This window comes from Lissotriton helveticus, chromosome 10 (genome assembly GCF_964261635.1).
Source record: "Lissotriton helveticus chromosome 10, aLisHel1.1, whole genome shotgun sequence".
Lineage (NCBI taxonomy): Eukaryota > Metazoa > Chordata > Amphibia > Caudata > Salamandridae > Lissotriton > Lissotriton helveticus.
The window spans coordinates 219,068,361-219,092,350 of record NC_136071.1 but is presented as its reverse complement, the minus strand read 5'-3'; the positions used below and the strand labels follow the sequence as shown (position 1 = coordinate 219,092,350).

Below are 23,990 nucleotides of genomic sequence, written 5' to 3'. Positions count from 1 at the left end.
CTAATCAGCGAATTAGAGTGGAAAGTCATGCAATGGTGAGTCTGTCTATGAGATCTTGGTTCGTGGACGTGGGAAAAATAGAAAGGTCAATGCCCCGGTACTTGGCCCATGCAGTCCAGATCTTCCCGTGCTTCTGTGGGCAACCACGGGCCTGAAACACCGCTACTTCGGCAGACATGCATTTATCCAATGCAGATTTCCAGGCCGTCAACCCCGGGGGAGAAGAGGACTTTCATTGTTGGGCTATGTCGCGCTTGGCCAGTGTGAGCCCCAGAAAAAGTAGGTGTCTTTTGTATATGTTAACCCCTATGTCATCAGTACTCTGGAGGAGGGTTAGGCGTGGATCTGCTGGAAGGTCCCGCCCCAGACAAGACAGTACTTCCGACCAAAAATGTAGTAACGCCGTGCAGCCCCAGACCATGTGTAAAAAGGATCCGTCATCCGACTGGCATCTGAGGCAAGTGGGGGATGGAATAGCCCCCATCTTCCAGAGGCGGAGGTGGGTGTAGTACACCCGATGCAGGTATTTAAACTGGATCAGTCTATATCTAGAGGACACTGCGGAACCCATAGGGCTGGCAAGAGCCTTGGTCCAGTCGTCATCAGAAAGGGTCGGTAGGTCCGCCTCCCACGCTGCCCGCGTCCGGTGCAGGTTCATCTTAGTATGTTTGGTCAATATCTGATGGAGCTGTCGAATTTTATCTTCCCCCAGATCCCCCATCAACAGTCTACCCTCCAGAGGATGAAATTCTGGCAGTGTTGTAAGGTTTTTAATCAGGGGAGACAGAGCGTGGCGAAGCTGGAGATATTTATGGAATTGGGATTTGTGTAGGTCAAACTCCTCCTGCAGCCTTTGGAAGGATTTAAGTGTAGGTCCACGCATCACATCACCCAGTGTCGAGATCCCTATTAGTTCCCACCGACAGAACTCAGGCAGAGCCGCGACCGATCGGAGGCACGTTCCCCGCCAGAGGGGCGTCTCGCACGTCAGCATACCCCACCAACCCATGGACTTCGAAACACTTCTCCATATCTGGATCACTGTGTGACAGGCCGGGGGAGGGCTCCCAGGGTAGAGTTACTATACAGAAGGTCCAGCAGTGGATACACCTCTAGGAAGAGTTTCTCCACCGCGTAAGCCGGATCGCCCTGCGGATTATACCACCATTCATTGATGACCAACAGCTGGGACGCACAGCAATAGGATTGTACGTCTGCTGCCGCGATGCCCCCACAGTAAGTAGAATGGACACAGGTCGCCAGAGCCACCCGGACCACCCCACAGGAAACTGTTCAGGAGAGCATTCACTTGATGAAACCAGGACGGAGGAATGGGATAAGGGTAGTTTTGCAATCTGTATAATAATAAGCGCGGCAAGGACACCATTTTAAAAATCGCGGACCTGCCATTTAGAGACAGGGGAAGACGAGACCATACCGTCGTCTCCTCCCAGACCACAGGAAGCAGAGGGACGATGTTAAGCGACCACGCCGATGTGGGATCCCTAGTAATATGAACACCGAGGTATTTAAATCCGTTGTTTGCTATGACGAGCTGTGAGACCCAATCTAGACACCCCTGCTCACCTCATATCGGAAAAAGCGTCGACTTAGATGGGTTAGCACAAAGCCCTGTCGTTTCGCCAAACACCCGCAGAAACTCCAACACCCTCGGTCCCGTAACCCTGGGGTCAGAAAAAAAAGAATAGTGCGTTGTCCGCGTAAAGAGCGATTTCATCTGAGTATTCAGGGGACCAAACCAGGCCCCTGTAGACCGCATCCAGGTGCACCCACACCGCTAATGGTTCGATGGCCAGAGCGAAAAGAAGCGGGGATAGAGGGCATCCCTGCCTTGTCCCCCTCTGGATATGAAAGGGATCTGAGCGATAACCGGCCACTCTTACCGAAGCCATCAGGTCGGTGTATAGTAGTTTAAATGAAGCTCGTAAGCGTAGACCCCAATTAACAGCCTCCAGTAATTTAAAAAGGTACGTGCAGCCCAGGGAGTCAAATGCCTTATCAATATCGGCCAGTAGGACCGCTGCGGGATGTCCCCGGCGGTGGGCCTTAGCCACGGCGTTATGCGCACAACGTATGTTATGCCTGGTGGAACGGTGAGGCATGAAGCTGACTAATGTGCTGGCGTTCGTCAGTCCATGCGAAGACCTCCTCAGGGGTGTCGAAAAAGTAGGATTTGGATTGATAGAGTACGTTCATGCGGGCTGGGAACATAAGAGCGTAGGAGAGGTTCAGGTTCTGCAGTCGCCGCTTCGCAGACAAAAGGACTGTCGCTGATGCTGGACGATCCGAGTGTAGTCAGGGAAAGCCATGATGGGATGAGACTCAAAGACCATTTTCTCTTTGTATGTCCAGGCAAAACGCAGTATGGCATCTCGGTCTGCGTAGTTAAGGAGGCGAACAATGACCGGACGTGGGCGCTCACCCGGCTGTGCCCTCTTAGCCAGGGCTCGATGTGCTCTCTCGACCACAAAGCAGGACGAGATGTCCTCAATGGGTAGCAGCGCCCTGAAACAGTTTGAGAGGAAGTTCCCCATCGAGGACCCCTCGCATCCCTCCGGAAAGCCCACCAAACGGATGTTGTTGCGCCGGACCCTCCCTTCTGCGTCCTCAGCCCTCGCCACAAGCTCCTTGGAGACCATGGCCAGTTGTCGACCTTCTTCTGGAGGGTGGACACAGTATCTTCCTCCGTTGATACCCTGGTCTCAGCCTCCGTGATCCGGTCCACCGCCTTCCAGAGATCCTGGTGAAGAAACCCCACCTCGGACCCCACCGCTCCGATCTGAGCATCAAGGGCCGTGCGAGACTGCATGATGGCCTCCAGAAGCATCGCCATGTCCGAGGAGATGCCCCCGCGGCCTCCCTCCCAGCCGGGGCGGCCGTGGATAACTGATCAATGGCGGCGCTGTGTTTGCCCATAGTGGGTTGGGAGGCCACTCACCGGCGGTCTGAGGCAGAACAGTCTGGGAAGCAGCAGAGCAGGGGAAAGGCAGCAGGGCCTGGCCCCACCGCGTGGGAAGGCAAAGCACCCCCCACTGCACCGTCGAACAGGCACCACTCCCCGGTGCCCCGTCCTCAATAGGCCAGGCTTTCAAATGGCACGGCCTCGGCCCGGCCCACGGGCTGCAGCAGCAAATGCCAGGTCCACCTGCTATTCGCCGCCAGTAGATTGCACACAGCCACCACAGAGGAAAGGGGCACCACAACGGCGGCGTCACCGTCCTCAGGGGCCAGCCCCGGATCCCGCCCGGTGCGCTCCTGTCGTTGGTAGGCTCCACGGGCCCCGGCCCCCTCGCCAAGCTGAAGCAGGCCCCAGGCACCACCAGGGCTCCACACCCGGCGCAGGCCTCACTGTTCCCCGGGGTCCGGCCCAGCCCCCGCAGCCACCTCAGGGGGCCTCCGGTCACGTAGAGGACCCACCCCGCGTCTGCCGGGCACCAGCAGCCAACTCCGCCAGCCGAGGGGGTGCCGTGGCAGCAATGCAAGACCCACCTCTTGCCAGGATCGTCAGCCGGCCAGCCACTCGCAAGGGGCACGTCAGTGCACGGGCCCTGGCTCTGGCCCTCCTCCGTAGTACAGCTTGTCGAGTCGTAGGGCACACCGGGGGATGGGGGGCTCCACCCCCGCCGCACACCCTCCCCCTGCGCCAGGTCCACTCCTATCAGGCACACCCCTGGGCCCCCGTACCCGGGCAGCTCTCCCTAGGCACAGGCACCTCAGCCGTCACAACCGCAGGGAAGGAGAGGGGGGATGGGCACCGCGGCGTCCATGCGGCAGCCGCCGCCTCCGGGATCGTGCGCCCGCTCAGCCACCAGCGGGCCTCCCCAGCAGATTAGCAACCGCTCCAGCCCGCTCGCCTTGGGACACTTGGCTTCAGTCCCTCAGCCGCCGCCGCCCTCGCGGAAGCCGCAACGGTAGCCCGCCAACTGAGAACAGGCACGGCAGCTGATGCGGGTCCCCCGGACCTCTGGGACACACCATCCGGTGCCCGGCACCGCACCCTCCATAGTGCCCTGCAAATTCAGTCTGTCGGGACCAGGATAGTTGGGGGATGGTGTCTCTGGCAAGGGCGGACTGCGGAGCTCTATCGAGACGCATCCGCCATGATCGGATCCTAAGCCACGCCCCTTAGGTTTATAGTTTTAGTTAGTCTGACTATTTAATCATAACCACTGCTTAATTTCAGCTGGTGGTTGCATTTGTGCCCCACGGGCAATCATTTTTGAGGACCCGCTCTTAGTTTTTCTCAGCAGAATATGATGCAGGGAAGGGAGTGCCTGGTGGTGGAGGAAAGAGGCATGATGTGCAATCATGACTAGGCAGAATTGGCATTCAGCAGCCTCAAAATTTGATAGAGCAGGGAGCTGGCTTCTGAGCAACACTTTAAGCCCCTGGCACTTAAGGCCTGATTCAGACTCTGGTAGACTGGTTACTCCATCACAAACATGACTGCTATCCTGTCTGCTGTATTTCAAGGGGATTATATCTAGGGTGACCAGGTGTCCCGGATTTGCCCAGACAGTCCCGGTTTTTGGCTAGCTGTCCAGGCAGATATCAGGAAATTAAGCTCATGTCCTGGTTTTTAGAGAGGAACGGCTGAAAACGGTGGGAGGTATCTTTTTATGTTTTGCAAAGCAGGGATAGATAGCAGCTGTTCTGAGAGAACAATTTAATTAACAGGCATGCTACTGGCTTTAAAAATGGCATTTTATGTATGTTCTTCCTGTTCAACACTGATGCACAAAGTTCCCCTTGGGGGTAGGTATGTGTGGATGATTGATCCACCTCTCTTCAAGGGTGGTTGTATGCGAGAGACAGGGACGGTTGCCCCTTATCGGAATTAGGGAAACCTCACACAACAGGTCGGTTCTACGGCTACTGTCATGTCACCAACCAATTGTTTCGTGTCATCATCGGCTCCCTGCTCCTGCGTCAGGCCGGCGCTGCAATGCCTGACGGGTAGCACAAAGTGCTACTCTTTTGCGGAGATCTTTTATTCCTGGCCGATGTGTGGGTGAGTGTGAGGGGCCCAGGTGTGTAAGTAGTGAGCGTGAAGGTGTGGTTTAAAAAAAGTCAGTATAGTCTACTCTGGGCAATTTTATTCTGGTAGCTAACTGCTTTCATTAAGAGTAAGAGGGGTATGGGAAACCGATAGAGCAGTGAAACGGGATCTTAGCGCAGTGGGCACTTCTTACTTAAGTTGACACGTTCATCCCACGCACCTCGGAGTACATGATGTGCTGTCCCAACCCAAGATGGCGCCCAGACTACTCCGTAGATGTGAGACCATTGCGCATGCGCCTGGAGTAGTCACTGAGTGATCGGCATCATCACCACGCCCCCAGGTCAAACAAACAAGTATGAATTAAAAGCGCGCTAAGATGCGCCGCCCATCACCAGCTGCTCCATGATCGAGTTACACCGGTCAAGCGGACCTAGGTTTGGAGGTAACGTCTTCACGCCACGAAGGTAAGGGGGTTACCGGGCTCGAGACTTTCTCCAGTCCGCCTCGGTGGACTGATTTTTTTGACAGACCGCGTCGACGGACTACGGTCTCTCTGCCGAGCAGGTAAACGGCGGGGGGAGTGTCCCTACCACTGGGATGTACACGCCGGACCGGGGCCGCGTCACGAGGGTACAAGGGCCTCTGGCCACCATGGGTGCCATCCCCACGGGCCGTATTTGGGCTAGCGAACCTGGCACCCGCCTCTATCCATCCTTGAGACGCTGTTGTCAGGCTCAGCTGGTCCACTTAGCCGTGTCATCCTGATGACACCACGGATCCTTCCCGGGGAGGCGCTATGGCTGCTGCGCCCACCATACACCACGTTACCCCACGGGGCACCCGGTTTGGTTACAACTTACCCTACGTGGGCTAACTCCGCCGCCGGGGCCAGATGGGCAGTCAAACCATCCCAAGACCGACTATCTGTGAAGTGAGGCTCTGGCATCAAATCGCCTCGCCTGGAGCCTAACTACTGCCCAGGCCCAATTTACTCAGTTTTTCCTTTATATCCCCCCATCCTCCTAGACTCACAGTCGAGTACACTGGTCCCGCTTGAGCAGACTGCGGGGACCGTCAACAACGATTGAGGGTAAGTCCCATCAAGGGGTTTCCCGCTTTAAACAATTAATTGTAAGAGCACTCCTCCCTTTTTGGTATACAATCCCTCTACACTGCTATCCAACCTTAAATGCCTACTCCTGCAAATTGGGAAAATAGTCATTCTATGATAGCAATCATACAAGGGATGATCACGACCACTATGGTCTTTTACGTCACTCCACCTCTCTCCACCTTTCTAGTTATCCACAATCCGGGTGAATGTATTACACAGCTGCTTTAACCATTATCACAGGATTGTAAGATAACCACATAGAGAACAGACATAACTATATGCCTTTTCTCCCCTATAGGGTGAACTACAACTCAGGAACTCCTCCTGTTCCAGTTCGTGACCCCTCAGGTTGTATCCACTACATAGTGCGGCCCACCTGGGGCTCCTTCCTAGTATATGAGCAATTTCTAGGTCCTGATGAATTGCCGTTATGGCATGAAACATGTCGACCTGACCACTTCTGAGGGTTGAACGGGTTATCCCACACATAGCTTGGTGGATTTCCCATACCCCTCTTACTCTTAATGAAAGCAGTTAGCTACCAGAATAAAATTGCCCAGAGTAGACTATACTGACTTTTTTTAAACCACACCTTCACGCTCACTACTTACACACCTGGGCCCCTCACACTCACCCACACATCGACCAGGAATAAAAGATCTCCGCAAAAGAGTAGCACTTTGTGCTACCCGTCAGGCATTGCAGCGCCGGCCTGACGCAGGAGCAGGGAGCCGATGATGACACGAAACAATTGGTTGGTGACATGACAGTAGCCGTAGAACCGACCTGTTGTGTGAGGTTTCCCTAATTCCGATAAGGGGCAACCGTCCCTGTCTCTCGCATACAACCACCCTTGAAGAGAGGTGGATCAATCATCCACACATACCTACCCCCAAGGGGAACTTTGTGCATCAGTGTTGAACTGTACTTTACGGGACGTGCACACTGGACCCCTCTAAATATTGTCCCTCCAACGCTTGTCCCTCCTAGTTGATTACTGTTTTGCGTGGGCTACCCCCACGGGACTTCCAAGGTTACCAACAGTGAAACTATTCCACTGTATTGGCCCAACTTCCTAGCGCAGATAAAGACCATCACCTACGGTCTATCTGCACCTCTTTCCCTACCTGTATAATCTCGACACTCCCTTGTGTGCCATGGAGGATGTACCGGGTCTGAGTTTTGATGAGGATGCCATTGCCGAAGCCTTACGATCAGCCCCCCCACTATTGAGTAATTCCGCTACCTCCACCTCAGGCACATCTAACGAGGATTGGACTACCCTCACGGAATTGAAAAAAGAACTGATAAGGATCACCATACATGGGGTGATGATGACAGAATATCTAAGGAACAACATAGCCCCACGTGGACTAATAGTGAACCTTATACCAAGATTGTTTTTGGAAGACAAACAATTCAAGATCGAATGGTGCCAAGTGTCTTGGAAATGCACAAAAGACCTGCTTTTCCTAGTCACACAAACAGCGAAACGCCTCGCGGAAGCACTGCTGGATAAAATATCGAGCATAGAGGCAACAATGAAATCTGCCGTTAACAAAAACAACAAGACCTCCTTTACAACGAAACTAGCAGATATCAACAAGGAGATGGCGGATCACCATGATTACCTATTGAAGCAAAAAACGGACAAGTTACAGAAGGATATCACCAAATTCGAGAAAGAAAAGGTCTACCCTTACCTCAAGGATGACTTTAAGACCAAAAAGAACAACTACTCTTCGGACGACAATTCAGACGACAACAACAGACGAGGATCTGCCAGTAGTGACTCCAGTGGAGGACAAGCTCCCAGGAACAACCGGATGCAATACCAGCCCCACTGGCAACAAGGATACCACCAAGGACCTAGATTTGATGGACCTTACCAGCTGGCACCCCCATGGCAATATCCCTTTTTTCCACAAGGTCCACCACAATTCTACCCTCTCAATCCGCCACCTTTTCAAGGCAGAGGCTGGGGCAGAGGAAGAGGGCGAAAAAGAGGAGGACAGAAGGGTGTGCAGTGGTCCGACCAATCAACACCACCAACCATGATGTCAACCCGGAGCACCACCACCAGAGGGAGGAAAGTCTAATTGTCAATCTCTCCTCAAGAACCTTGACCCCCGTGGAAACCAATGTACTAGAAAAGGGACTAGGCTTTGTCCCTACACCCATCCCGGATAGTTTTCAAGAAATGATTGAGATCAAGAACCTCTTTAGAAAAATACGGTTACGAGCCTTTTTCGATGGTAAACCTGATCAGATAAACCAAGATACTGGCCTGAAGAAACCATCCACCTTTACTCCAACGGATGGTATGGTTCCTCCTGAGGTACTCACCTTTGAACGGGCAGTCCTGACGAGTCTGAAAAAGAAACCCGTTGTCAAACAATTCAACAACCTTTCTAGGATTGAGAGGGAAGCCACGACCGCACTGAGCAATGATACAACAATCGTGATCAAACAAGCAGACAAGGGCGGCGCCACTGTCATTCAGGATCGCTGTGACTATGATCTCGAATGTAGACGACAACTCTCCAACACCACCCATTATAGGCCCCTACCGGCGGATCCCACCAAACGCTTGACCACCACCATTATGAGCCTGGTGATTGAAGCAGAAACCAATGAGTGGATCACCAAGAAGGAGGCCGACTTTCTCATCACTTCGGAACCCATAACACCGTATTTCTACACCCTCCCAAAGATTCACAAGGGTACCACTCCAGTTCCAGGCAGACCGATTGTCTCCGGCATCGGATCCCTCCTGGAACCCCTATCCCAGTTTTGTGATGCCTTCCTACAACCTGTAGTGAAAAAGATTCCATCCTACCTCCAGGATACTGGGGATGTCCTGCGGTTGATAGATGACTTGGACGGAAGAACAGATGTTGATCTACTACTAACATTAGACGTGGAAGCTCTTTACACGAATATTCCCCAACAATCAACCTTGGAAGCAGTAGACTCCACCCTGAGACTGGAAGAATGGACATCTCCCACCCCAGTCTCCTTTATCATGGAGTTAGCTAACATAGCCCTCACAGAAAACTTTTTCAGGTATGAATCAGAACTCTTCCATCAGATCCGTGGAACTTCCATGGGTTCTACCTTTGCGCCGAGTGTAGCATGTATTTACATGGCTGCGTTCGAAAAAGCATACATCTACCCTCCGGAACACAACCCCTTCCGTGAGAACCTCACCCTATGGCGTCGTTATATCGACGACATCCTGGTTTTTTGGAAAGGTGATCGGGCCAGCTGTGAATCGTTCCTCACGTGGATTAACCATCAAGACCCTCATCTGAAATTCACAGGTACCATCTCGCATCACTCTATACCTTTCTTGGATCTCTCCATCATTCTGGGACCCTCGGAGATTTCTACCACCCTCTACAAAAAAGAGACGGACAGAAACAGCCTACTGCTTTATAATAGCCACCACACCAGAGCCCTGAGGGACAACCTCCCTTTTGGACAATTTCTGAGGCTCCGTAGGAACTGTACCACCACTTCTGATTACCAAAAGGAAGCTAACCTCCTTCAACATAAGCTCCAGGAAAGGGGATATCCTACAAGATTACTCCGACACTCAGCTAAAAGAGCCCTGAACAACAACAGGGCATCCCTACTGGAAACCAATATCATAGAGAAAGAGGAGCTGATCACGTGTGTAACATCTTACACCAAGAATTCTTCTTTTATCAAAAAAACAGTGAACTCCCATTGGGGCATTTTGAACTCAGTTGACCTGGACATACCTCGCCCACGCTTTGCGTTCAAAAGAACCTCGAATCTGAAGGACCAACTGGTCCACACCCGTCCTAAACAGACAAGCACCCGACCCCATAACACCCTGTGGGATCTACCCCCAGTAACGGGGCACTATCGCTGTGGCAACTGTGTCGTTTGCCCCCAAACCATCCAGACCAAAACTGTTCAACTTTCAGATACTTTCACGTGGCACCTTAACAGACACACAAACTGTAACAGCAATAAATGCGTCTACTTGTTGACATGCCCCTGCGATCTGAAATATGTCGGAATGACGACACGTACAGTTAAGACCCGCATCATGGAACACAACAGCAACATCCGTTGCCAGAAGACCCACACTCGCCTGTATGAACACTGTCAACAACGGAACCATGCGGCAGAGGATATGCGGTGGTTGGTCCTGGAGTGGCATCCTTCATCAAACCAACAGACCCTGTTCAAAATTGAACAGCGATGGGTACATCGCTTACATTTAGACAAGGAGGGACTGAATGATTCCGTCCCCTGGAACACACTCAGTCGATAAGTGCGGGCGCTGCTACCACTCCTGTTAGACTGATGCAGTAGAGACACTGCCACCCGGGTGGCATTAGACATCTTTTTCAAATACAATGTTATTAGATGCATCTTTGTACACCCAGCTGGCACTCCAGCTGTTATAACGACTGCCATCACACAACCCTAACAAACCCCCCCCCCCCCCCCTTGAAAGATTTCTCTATGCATGTTCGGTAACATGACGTCCATCCACCAACAAATAGACATCTTACTTGTGTATAATCCTACACTTGGATTGAAGCACCTATGCCCTGCATACTAGTGTGACAAACCGATAGAGCAGTGAAACGGGATCTTAGCGCAGTGGGCACTTCTTACTTAAGTTGACACGTTCATCCCACGCACCTCGGAGTACATGATGTGCTGTCCCAACCCAAGATGGCGCCCAGACTACTCCGTAGATGTGAGACCATTGCGCATGCGCCTGGAGTAGTCACTGAGTGATCGGCATCATCACCACGCCCCCAGGTCAAACAAACAAGTATGAATTAAAAGCGCGCTAAGATGCGCCGCCCATCACCAGCTGCTCCATGATCGAGTTACACCGGTCAAGCGGACCTAGGTTTGGAGGTAACGTCTTCACGCCACGAAGGTAAGGGGGTTACCGGGCTCGAGACTTTCTCCAGTCCGCCTCGGTGGACTGATTTTTTTGACAGACCGCGTCGACGGACTACGGTCTCTCTGCCGAGCAGGTAAACGGCGGGGGGAGTGTCCCTACCACTGGGATGTACACGCCGGACCGGGGCCGCGTCACGAGGGTACAAGGGCCTCTGGCCACCATGGGTGCCATCCCCACGGGCCGTATTTGGGCTAGCGAACCTGGCACCCGCCTCTATCCATCCTTGAGACGCTGTTGTCAGGCTCAGCTGGTCCACTTAGCCGTGTCATCCTGATGACACCACGGATCCTTCCCGGGGAGGCGCTATGGCTGCTGCGCCCACCATACACCACGTTACCCCACGGGGCACCTGGTTTGGTTACAACTTACCCTACGTGGGCTAACTCCACCGCCGGGGCCAGATGGGCAGTCAAACCATCCCAAGACCGACTATCTGTGAAGTGAGGCTCTGGCATCAAATCGCCTCGCCTGGAGCCTAACTACTGCCCAGGCCCAATTTACTCAGTTTTTCCTTTATATCCCCCCATCCTCCTAGACTCACAGTCGAGTACACTGGTCCCGCTTGAGCAGACTGCGGGGACCGTCAACAACGATTGAGGGTAAGTCCCATCAAGGGGTTTCCCGCTTTAAACAATTAATTGTAAGAGCACTCCTCCCTTTTTGGTATACAATCCCTCTACACTGCTATCCAACCTTAAATGCCTACTCCTGCAAATTGGGAAAATAGTCATTCTATGATGGCAATCATACAAGGGATGATCACGACCACTATGGTCTTTTACGTCACTCCACCTCTCTCCACCTTTCTAGTTATCCACAATCCGGGTGAATGTATTACACAGCTGCTTTAACCATTATCACAGGATTGTAAGATAACCACATAGAGAACAGACATAACTATATGCCTTTTCTCCCCTATAGGGTGAACTACAACTCAGGAACTCCTCCTGTTCCAGTTCGTGACCCCTCAGGTTGTATCCACTACATAGTGCGGCCCACCTGGGGCTCCTTCCTAGTATATGAGCAATTTCTAGGTCCTGATGAATTGCCGTTATGGCATGAAACATGTCGACCTGACCACTTCTGAGGGTTGAACGGGTTATCCCACACATAGCTTGGTGGATTTCCCATACCCCTCTTACTCTTAATGAAAGCAGTTAGCTACCAGAATAAAATTGCCCAGAGTAGACTATACTGACTTTTTTTAAACCACACCTTCACGCTCACTACTTACACACCTGGGCCCCTCACACTCACCCACACATCGGCCAGGAATAAAAGATCTCCGCAAAAGAGTAGCACTTTGTGCTACCCGTCAGGCATTGCAGCGCCGGCCTGACGCAGGAGCAGGGAGCCGATGATGACACGAAACAATTGGTTGGTGACATGACAGTAGCCGTAGAACCGACCTGTTGTGTGAGGTTTCCCTAATTCCGATAAGTGGCAACCGTCCCTGTCTCTCGCATACAACCACCCTTAAAGAGAGGTGGATCAATCATCCACACATACCTACCCCCAAGGGGAACTTTGTGCATCAGTGTTGAACTGTACTTTACGGGACGTGCACACTGGACCCCTCTAAATATTGTCCCTCCAACGCTTGTCCCTCCTAGTTGATTAATGTATGTTCTTCCTGCCTCTTCTATAATTCTCTGCTAAGGAGGCAGTCATTCCGTGCGCTAGGTTGAAGGGACATTGTAGTCCTTCTTCTATTTTTTGGAAATGTCCCGGTTTTTGGCTTTAAAATTCTGGTCACCCTAATTATATCCAATGGCACTTGTAATACGGCAGACAGAATATCCGTCACATTTGTGATGGAGTAACCCATCTGCCAAAATCTTAACAAGGCCCTTAGTCTTCTTCAAATTAGACACTGGTCACAACATTTCAAGCATATGACTATATGCTCTTACATGGGAGCATTATTATGTGCCTAGTGTATGCATGCATACCAAGGCAATCTATATGAGCACCCAAACTCAGGAGGCGATATAATCTACTGATGAAATACATTGTTGTACGAGAAAAACAATCCCAATATAATCATCTACTATAGTGTCATAATATTAATTGACTGCTGCTGTTAGGTTGAATGCATTGATTATTGCAACGTTTATACTTGCGGTATATGGATCTATACGTTTTAAAAGTGATTACTTAATAAGCGCAAATAGCATCATCCAATGAAGAAATAACAGGAGCATAATTCAGTGATTTGTTTTGGTCCCTTGATGATTTCCGAGTGAGCAGCATCATTAAAGCGTTAATAACAACACAAGGAATGGCTCCCCTGCAGTGTACTACATTGTGCAGTTATATGTTATGAGGCATTTAGAGCTTTTCTTGGCTCCCTCGCCAGAGTTTTCATTAGTGGTTGTTAGAAAAGGGAGGTTTTATGTATCTGCTATTGAAAGAGCTCTTCATCTTGTCCCCCAATTCTTAAGCACACCCTTTGCAGTCACTAGAGTAAAGGAGGCCACTTAGCTGAGTGCCAAATACATTAAAAAAACGAGAAAAACGTGGTGGATCATCGGTTTTTAAAAGCAAATGTTAAACTAGACACTTACACACACACTTTCTCTCTTACTCTCACTCAATCTCTATATTTTTATAGGTTTGCCCCTCTCAGGTTTCAGTCAGTAATTCTCCATAAATAACCTTTAATGAATTGCATGCCATTCATTTGTCTTTATGTAAACAAATAAATAAATGCTTAATTCACAAAAAAACTGGGAAAGGAGTGAATGTACCCTAACTTATCTTCATATTAGAATCCAAATGTGGACCTGAAGTGCGACCACAAATATCCTATGTACTTATTTTATTTTTGATTTTTTAATTTATTTAGGGTCTATTTACTACATTTTTGCACAGTGGCTTGCATGATGCTATATGACAGCCAATAATGCCCAGTATGCTGTGACGCACGAGCCGCTGCAAGCAAATCAGCGAGAAATATACAACACCGCTTAGTGATAGGAAGGGGTAGCTAGAGTCTAGCCTGGCAGTGGGAGTAATATATCTGAATTATAACTCATTGACATGAGGTTTGTCTTGTTCTTTCTTTTCTTAAAAGAAGGTAAGATAGCTTCACCTCTTCTCCAACATAATAAGCATTGGAGGCTCTAGTTCGATGCGTAGACAAATGAATAGTTAGCTATGAGCTATAGGTTATTTTAAGAAATTGTAGACCATGCCTTGTTGATCTGTGAGTCCCTTACAGTAAGTTTCAAAAGGTGCACCTGGCACAGACAGGATTAGTGTGCCATATTGCAATGAGTAAACTGCCCTTAAGGCAGCTATGAACTCTTGGCTGCCTTGGGGGTAGCACATTCAATATAAAATGGAGCATCTGCTTCCAAGCCACTCTGTGGTTGACTGTGCAGGCGGCAAACACCTGCAATTTAAAGAGGGGACAGAGATCCACCTGCAGGTGGGAACAGTGAGTGACTGAACCTGCCAACACAGAGATGACTGGGAAGGTTCATGAGACCTGATTTTCCGCTTTCGGTGGGCTGCCTTCAGGAAGCAGACTAAGTGCCACCTTTTTGTGGAGCCCTGTCACTGTGACTCCTAAAAGCTTGCCTACTTCTGCAACCTATGTCTGCGAAAGGGTGCGGGAGATGGGGAAAAGTGATTCTCCTGTTCAAGAGAAGTCTTAAAACATGGCTTTTCACTCTATAATTCAGTTCAGTGTATTACGGGTTTTCTGTTTCTACCCTTCACTTTTGGGGTTTTGAGTCTGGAGCGCCTTGATGCCTCTGAGTATTTGTGCACTTTACAAATTGCTTCTGTTTCTTTCTTCTTCCCTCATTTGCATGGGACCACTCACCTATGCAAATGAGGTAACACCCTCTCAAGTTAGTGCTGGTGCTGCATGTACAGAGGTGCTATCAGTATTACAGAAGAAGCTGCACAAACCTCTGTGGCCACTTCTGTAATACCATAGTGTGCCAGGGATGTACAAATATGTGTGCTGTAGCCCCTTGCAGCTATCTGCGTGACATTGTGAGTTAATGCCCATCTTTAAAAATGCTTTTACATCTGATTGCATTTGAGTGTAATTTCACACAATTTTCTCTTACCATAAAAATGAAATGAATAATAAACAAATATGATTAGATTCCCCTTTGTGTATTTGGTATTTCAGGCAGTTGATAAGATGTGTTACACCTTGCTATCGTGTTACATTGTTTTGCTTGCTCTGCTTGTGCATGTCTGCAGATCTCTGTTGTATAGGAGCAGTGAGGGCTCAAGTATCACGCGTTATGCAATGAGTAGATGTGTATTGTTCTTGTAGTTCTAATGGGTTCCGCCGTAGCACCAGGAATATGCCAGGAGTAATCCATGCATACTCATTGCTTACTCTAAAAATTCTGGAGAAATGCAAGAGTACCATAAAATAAATTTACAGCAACATCTTTGTGAATCTGGCACAATATTAGACAGTTCAATACAGTTAATATAAGGTATGCTCTTGAAAATATGCCTTTCATTAAGAAATGTATCCTAATTAGATAAAATACATAAAACTAGATACCTCATTTTTGGAAATGGGTATCGTTCAAAGATGTAGAACAAACGGAGAGGAGTACTGCGAGGAAGCACCCCGGGAGCCCACCAGTTGCCCCCATACCGTTGCCGTACCTCCGTCAGGGGTTCCCTTCATCCGAGGTCCGGATGGTGACGACAGGAGCCGGAAAAGGACACAAACAGTAAAAACGGACTGTCTTTCTCCTGCACAAGAAGGAACAATAGTGAGCAAAGCAGTCGAGCTCTGGAGGGGCGGAGTCAGGTTTGGAGCATCCCAGTTTGAGGCCGGAAGGGAAAGGTGGAGCTGGCCAATAAGGTCGGAGGAGGAAAGGTCGGGATGAGGTGTGTTCGGGAGCGGAAAGGAGGAAGTGTGGAAAGAGCGACCCGAGGAGGATCCAACCACCAGAGGAGAAGATGCCGGAAGAGAAGACGCCGTGGGGAAGGACACGGGAGATCCAGAACCTCCAGAGAAGTGGTGTGAGGACTGGTGAGTCCCCGAAGACGCACAAGAGCCGCCACAACTCAGGAGAGTTGTGGCAGTAAGAGGTATGTGACTTGGAGAGGGGAAGGCGGGCACATCGGGTATTGGTTTGTGGTTACGTCTCTTGAGATCATGGGATGGAGAGAAGCCTGAACATTTGTCACCTGTATCCCTTATTTGCATTATGTAAAACAAAGCTCCTCCCCTTTTCAAGGTCCAGCCTGCGATGCTTGTCACAGTGGTGTGGTGGTAGTCAATCATGTCAGAAAGAGCACACAGGCTCATTGTTCCTTTCTTTTGTTTTTTCTCCCTTCTTCCCTTGCTGAGCTACCCAGGAAGAAGTGAAGGATAACTTCCATCTTGAGTGCCAACCCATTAGGAAACAACAAAAATGGTGCAGAACAGTCCCTAGGAATGAACTGAACTGAATTTTACAATTGTAACACCTAAAGAACTTTTTGTTAATGGATCTAGAGCTTTTTATCGTGACGTACACAGAGCATTCAGTAGTTGGGGTCATTTGTATCACAGACGAGCCCAATTTAGCCTGTGTTTTGAAAGGTACCCCCGTGCCTGCTATCGTTCCCGCATTCACATTACTGGCAAATGGGAGTTATTTACTATTAAACAACGAGGAATGCTGTGGGTTAATAAAAGGAATTGCTTATGTCGTTACCGTCAGTTAGCGTGTGGTTTGCTGTAAGAATGTAATGTATCCACCCATGCATGGGAAACTCGATGTTTCCATCTGGCCCAAGATTCCGACCTTGAAAGCAGAGTTCAATAAGATGAGTCGCATAAGAGCTCTATTGTCCCAAAAAGAAGTTGCCCTCACATCTGCTCGTGAAACATTTGTCCTTCACATAGCTAACACCCGCACGGAGGTGCATGCTTTATTAAATACTGACTTGCCATTGCATTTCGGTGAACTAATTCACACAATCTTTAATGCATCCTCCACAACTGGGCTGGCACACTTTTTTAAAGTGGTTTAGCAGCGGCCTTGTGACTTCATTTCAAAGTATATTTGGGGTCTTTCCTGCTTTCTTTCATTCGATCTTTTCCAGCCTATTTGGTGGATTTCGCGTTCTACTGGCACTAGCTGCAGGCGTTCTTTTGCTGTTTTGCTTTATTCGAAATGGATGCACGTCCTGTGTTCCAAGACGAGCTGTCACGACTGGTACTGTTTCGCAACAGAATGCTTGAGTACTATGGAACGCTGCCACTTGCCACCTTAAGTGCAGCTTATGGATTGTCGTTCCGATTTTCCTATTTTACATGTGTCCAGCCTGTCTTTCATTGCCTCAGCTGCAAATTCGACTGGGCCCTGGATTTGTGTCTCTGCAATACGGTGTCTCCTGATGTGGATTATAACCAGATCATGAGCCCCTTAGCTGCTCATGAATTGCTTTGTTCTGACGGAGGGATTATGGCCTTTGCAGCGATGCATGGAATGCATAATATGCGAATATATTTGCAGCGGTGCAAGATTTCTTGGCACACTGCTTCATTGAGAACCCACCGAATTGCCCTCTGATGGTGCTAGAGGCTCCGGTAATTGAAGAGCATGTATGTTCTTTCCCGCTGTTAAATTGGGTGGCTGAGCTATTTTCGGATGAGAACAGTGACTTCCTATTGGAAGCTGTTGCTGCATATTTTGCATATTCAATGTTAGGATGAAGTCTGTCATCACCATTTATTGGACATTGAAATTTCTTTTTTTATTATTATTTTTTCTGCCATTTGACAATTTTCTCTGCCCCAGGCCTATTGACTTTGCTGAAGCCAATAACTGAACTTTCTTGCTTATGAGATTTTTGTTTTTGGGTGAAAAATGTTTATTTTTTCACTTGGGCGAATTTGAACTGACTATCGTTCTTGAACTCTGCTTTCCATAAATTTGCCGCTTATCTTATCTTATCTTATCTTATCTTATCTTATCTTATCTTATCCGTGCTTGGATCAAGGGAGGGTGTCATATAGATGTGCTTTGCCTTCGCACTGTGTTAAGTTAGCATGAGCTTCTTAGGAGTTTAAACGCCATTTTACCTTTCTGCTGCTTCTGCACCCGGCACATATTGTTATTAGAGCTTTGAGCCTAGTAGAATATTTTGCTTCACACGAGAATAATATGTTTTGCTATAATATCAGCTTTGCTTGGTAAACTATGTCTGTACAGTGAGTGCCGAGGCCTTCAAGGTTATTTCAACACAGTGGTTGTTGTGAGATCTGATCTTCGCACGTTCTAGACATAACATACATGCAGCTGCGGCCAACTCTGGCTTTAGGTGCGTTTTAATACAGCACTGCACAGAGCACACAAACACACTTGATGATGCTTCACATGCAGAGAGCTGGAGGAAGATGATGTGATCCCTTACCACTAGGATCAAAGGTATGGGGCCGCCCTGCTAAAACCCAAAGAGACCTTCTTTAGATATAATATAATACACTATCAAGGGAGGGTAAGATTTAGGTGTTATTTAGCCTTCTTCCCTCTAGCATTTTAACATGCTTTCTCCTTTTGTATTCTATGGACTAGTAACTATGCTGATTACTTTGTTTCTTATAATATGTTTGCTTGTATTAGCTAAGATACTGCGTTTGAGAACACTGCATTAGAAATAAACATTTCAAACGTGCACGTGTCTTCATTGGCTCCTCGTTCTGGATTGATATGTTGGTATAATGAAAGATTGTCCATGTGTTCCACGTTACCTGAGGTGTTCTAAGTCCATGTTCTGGGTTGTCTAAACATTGGGAATTTGTAAGAACCAATGCTAGTCTGGTAGGAGATTTTGGATACTAAGGTGAGTTTTGGTACACCCTAATTCACTGAGGTTCTAGGTCTCTATGCACAGTTCTGTATATGAGCAGAAATCCCTGCAACAGTAGGTGTGAATAGGGGTGTCCCGCAGGGCTCAGTACTGAGCCCGACCCTGTTCAATGCCTATGTGACACCCCTGGCAGATATCATCAGAGGCCATGGGTTTGAGACTATCTCCTATGCCGACGACACGCAGCTAATTGTCCCCATTGAGGAAGATATTATGTCAACCCAACGGAAATTTAGAAGCTGCATGTCCAGTATCGCCGTCTGGATGAGGAGGAATTTCTTACAACTTAATTCCTCAAAAACAGAAATTCTGCTTTTCGGAAAGGCTGAGACAATTTGGGCCCCTGAGTGGTGGCCACCCGAGCTGGGCGAGGCCCCTTTACCCAGGAAATGGGCCAAGAATCTGGGTGTTAGGATAGATGATGAATTATCTATGGAGGAACAGGTCAAGACAGTGTCCGGCACGTGTTTTGGCACAATGAGGATGCTCAGGAAAAATTTTTCCTGGATCCCTTTGTCAGCGAGGAAAACCCTTGTCTAGTCACTCTTGGTGAGTCGGCTGGTCGGTGCCAGGGAGGACCTACTAACGCATCTACAGGTAGTGCAGAAAACTGCAGCCCTCCTCGCCCTAAACAAGCCGGCACGGACTGCATCGGCCCCTTTGTTGAACCAGTTACACTGGCTCCCGGTGAAGAAACGAGCTATCTTTAAGATGCTCTGTGTTGTTCTCAAATCATTACAGGGGAAAGGACATGAGTATCTCAGAAATAAACTCTGGTGGTATCAACCGGCACGACAATTAAGATCTAGTAATGCCAACCTTCTGTGTACTCAGAAGATACAGAGGGTAAGAAAGGGCGGTAGAGCCTTCTGTCACCTGGCCCGAGAAACTGGTATAAACTGCCAGTAAACATAAGGGCCTGCAGCGAGCTACCCAGGTTTAAGAAAGTCTTAAGGACATGGTTGTTCTAGACAGTTGTGCCCTCCATATCTTCTCCCATAGCGCCGAGAGATCCCCTTGGGGATGATCCGTCTGCGCTCAACAACTTCACAAAGTAAAGTAAAGTTAATAAACATTACCTCGTTATTGCTTCCATACGGCCTCCTCTCTTCTGTTTCCGCCCATCCCTCCGACAAGTACCTCCCCACTACAACCTCATATGTGTGCCAGAGAAAGAGCTGCATTAATCTCCTCCCTTTCCTTCAGCTTTATAAATGATCATACCTTCATGATTCCATTCCAGTTGTCACCTGTAGAGACCCTAAAGAGTGTGAGGAAGGCCATCCCAAAGTTTTCGAAAGTTGCATGTCGGCTCAGACCTTCACACGGGTTCTCATCGTTGCACACTGTAAAAAGCAAACATAAGTAACAAAATTTGAGAAGAGCAGTTGTCATGGAGGGACTTTCATCACTTCTTACAGCAATAGAGTAATAGAGACATTAAGGCTGATAGCCAATGGATTAGAAACACAGGAACATTAGACTTATAGAATCTGATGGCAAATAATGATGTTGAGGGTCAAATAGTATAGTTTTTTTCTTATTTTACACAAAAACATACTTGATCTGGAAATGTATCCTTAGCTTTCTTTTGGCCTTTTTGTGCCTTATTTGTGCTTGAGTAGAATTTCTGATTTCACCATTTTTCTTGGTCAGAGATATTGCCATATACAGTTCCTCTGTCACCTGCTAGTGTCCAGTAGTGCCAGAACCGCCCTATAGCTGAGTTGTGTTGTCATCTTGTACTGTGGACCCCTCGGGTAACCTGAATATCTAAATCAGGCTTCTCCAATGAGGGGCCTGTGAGCTATCAGTAGACCTGTAGCTTCTTGGATGTAGCTCCCCTATGTGCAGCCCAGCCTACTTAATTAGAATATTTTGCCTGATTGCATTGATATGGGTATCAAAAAATTGAAAAGTGTGTGTTTAGGACAAAAATAGCTTGCGTGTGGAGAAAAATGGTTTGAGTTTTCGAAATACATTTAAAGTTACTTGAGTGATAAATCATGCAGTTTTGTGGAGACTTCTTACTAATATTATTATCTTGGTTCCTTGGTCATAGCAGCTATGGCTGTTATACATTACCCATGAGGAGACATAACACATTTCATACTGACAAAGCATATTTGAAAAATGAATCTTGCAACAGTGATTGATGCACTGAGGTGATCCCTGCTGGCAATCACACACATTGTGGCAACTAATGTAATCTTGCTTTATGTGGTCACTGTTCCAACTCTAATAATACTAGTAGCTCGTGGATGATTTTCTTTAAAGATAAGTAGCTCTTATGACTGACAAATTGGAGCCCGCTGATCTAAATCACATCCTTCAACCTATATATTTCTCCAGGCTGCTTATCATAAAGAGTGCAATTCAACAAATCCCATGTCATCAAAATATGGGATTTTGAAGTCACCAATAGATTTAAATGGAAGAAAAACCTAAATTCAACTATCGTCCCTGATTTCTAATCAATAATAGACTGGTGGTATAAAACTTTGTGAATTTTGACGTGCAGTCCTGACAGCATTGGCTGTATGCCAGAATATCAATATCAAAAATATTGTCTAAGATAAATATTGTTGCGAAAATATTATTTATAAAACTATTGCTCCATCAGGTGTAGATTTCCTTTCATTAATGTCACTCCATTGGGTCCTGGATTTCCTCTAGCCTGGCAATATTTTCAAGAATATTTAGGATACTATAGGCCTGATTTACAGTTTAGCAGAGAGAGTACTCCGTCACCTTTGTAATGGAGTATCCTGACTTTCAAAATCTTAGTCCACACCTTGATTTAGTGCTGGGCCAACCAATAGTGTATCGCTGATGGAGCCTACTCAGGCTCTGTCACTGACATCTTCTTCTGACGGTCTGCTGGCACAAGGGCAGTTAGAGGTAAGGAATCCAATTTAGTGTGTGTATGTGGGGGGGGGGGGTTGAATCGTTTTTTTTTGTCACCCATCACCACCAGGTAAAAACTGGCAGTGAGGGATAGTAAAAATAAAACAATGACCCCAACACCATGAAGGAAAACTTCCATGGAACACCATGGAAGAAAACTTCAATGGTGTGGTGTCTTTAGTTCTACATTTTACAAACCAAGCTCCTGCTTTGGGTGTTTGTTTATAAAAGATATAAAGCTTTTAAAAGTTTGGTGTAAGTTAGGGGTGGGTGGAACTTGTAGAGGTTAACCCTGCAGAATTCTGCGGAGTTCTGCCCACCCCGATCCACCGTGTGTAACTGCTGGTTGCTCTGTGACATTGAGGAATAGCCTCAGAAACTACATTTGCTTTAAACAGTTCCCTTCCTTTTGCCAAAATGCTTGGCTAATGGCTGTTGCGGACTGTGTGCCGATTTCCTTCCCTTATTTAATGCCAGATGGCCTGAGCCAACAACTTATTGTTATGGAAACACTGGAGCAGCTTGTTGCCAGAACATGGCCTCTCGTCAGGTGCTGGCTGTTGTGCCAGCAGCTCGTGGACTGGCTTATGCTATAACTTGCACCAGTTATAGTGCTTCCATGGTTGCGATTCCACCCATCCCACACAACCAGGGGCGAGAGCACATGCTACCCTGGTCTAAGCCCTGTACCAATTATGTACTCACTCAGATTAGGGGGAAAAAACGATCAAATGGCCGGTGGTAATATGACAACATTCACACTAGTGGTGGTACCTGGTATCCACCATCCCAGAGGCAGCGCCAACAACTTTTACAGAAAGGGAGCGCTATACAAAGAACACCGCTTAGGTATACAGGAAACAGCAAACATATTCTACCTAAAGAAACAGGAATGATTAGAAACAGTATGCTTAGGCTGTTTGGTTCATTCCTTACAAAATACGAGAGAATGTCGTAGTAAAACTGTATCAGATATGTACAAGAGCTGGGTGAGGGTTTCTAGGCGACCTTTATGGTTGTCATTTCTTCCATAAGGTTATAGTTGCAACTTGCCCTCCTCTCCGGGTTCACCTCACAAAAAATAGAGTGTATTCTTGGGTGACAGAGAAGCCATTTATTGGAGGCATCTGGGAGCCTGTGAATTTTGACCAAGGTAGTCCCTTAACTTGCTGTGGGTTGGGAGGAGGTACGGGCAGAGGGTTGTCGATCAGACCCTGGAAACTGGCAGTGTGTGGAACAAGAAAAATGAAAGAATGGGAAACTTCTCTTCATACATACTCTCTCTAGCTTCAGAGCATTCCAAGAAATACATTGAGTTAGCAGACATCAAGGAAAAAACAAACAATGCCCTTGGTGCGATTTTAAATGAGCACATCGACGGGCAGTGATGATAAATTAAAGTGCAATTTCACTTACAACACAATGAAGCATTTCATTGCGGGAAAAAAGAAATCCATCTTGAAAGTTGGCGGCCACAAAGATGGGGCAGACAGCAGACTTCACCCTTTGTGGTCTTGACTCCTCGTTCTGAAGCCAGTTAGATGAATGCAAAGGAATTCCGATTTTTTGTGATGCTTTCCAAGGAGACCAGAGGTAAGGCCTATGTTCGAAACCATTAAACCTGATTTTTGAGGTGTTCTTATGTGTGAATGTAAACAGGTGGGGCAAACTGGGCTTTAACGAAGAGGCATAAGGATTTTTTCCCTCTCTTAACAGTGTTGTGTTGTACAGACCTCTAAGCCTAAAGGCCGGCAAGAGTATATGAGACGGATTGGTAACTGGAGGCTCTGAGTACTCCACCACACACTCTTTGTATCTAGGCAGATGCAGTGCTTGTCGCTGACTTTTAACGGACTCACTCACCAGCAGGCCCCTGTCGAAGGGGTGTTCCACCATATTCCTGCCCTTTGCCCCTCTTCTTTCCCATGTGGTTAAAGGCTGTCAAGAGCTACTCTGCCAGCAGCAAGAAACTGCTGGATTGGAGGCCCTTCCCTCCTGTCATAGGTAGTAGCAATAACAACAGGAGAAAGGATCTTTTGGCCCTGCCTGCAGGCCCGCCCTCAACACGACTCCTGTAATGAAGCCATCTTAAAAGATGAAGGCAGACCACCAAGGAGGCATTGGTAAACTGAACT

General features: G+C 48.0%; 1 protein-coding gene across 1 annotated transcript in view; it reads right to left on the bottom strand.

Moving 5' to 3' along the window:
- The window catches only part of LOC144786174 (voltage-dependent T-type calcium channel subunit alpha-1H-like), a 1,055,750-nt gene that overhangs the window by 51,090 nt on the left and 980,670 nt on the right, over positions 1-23,990 (bottom strand). Inside the window, exon 29 of the mRNA XM_078665169.1 lies at positions 20,173-20,294. Coding sequence (XP_078521295.1) covers positions 20,173-20,294 — 122 coding nt within the window. The remainder of the gene's footprint in view (positions 1-20,172; positions 20,295-23,990) is intronic.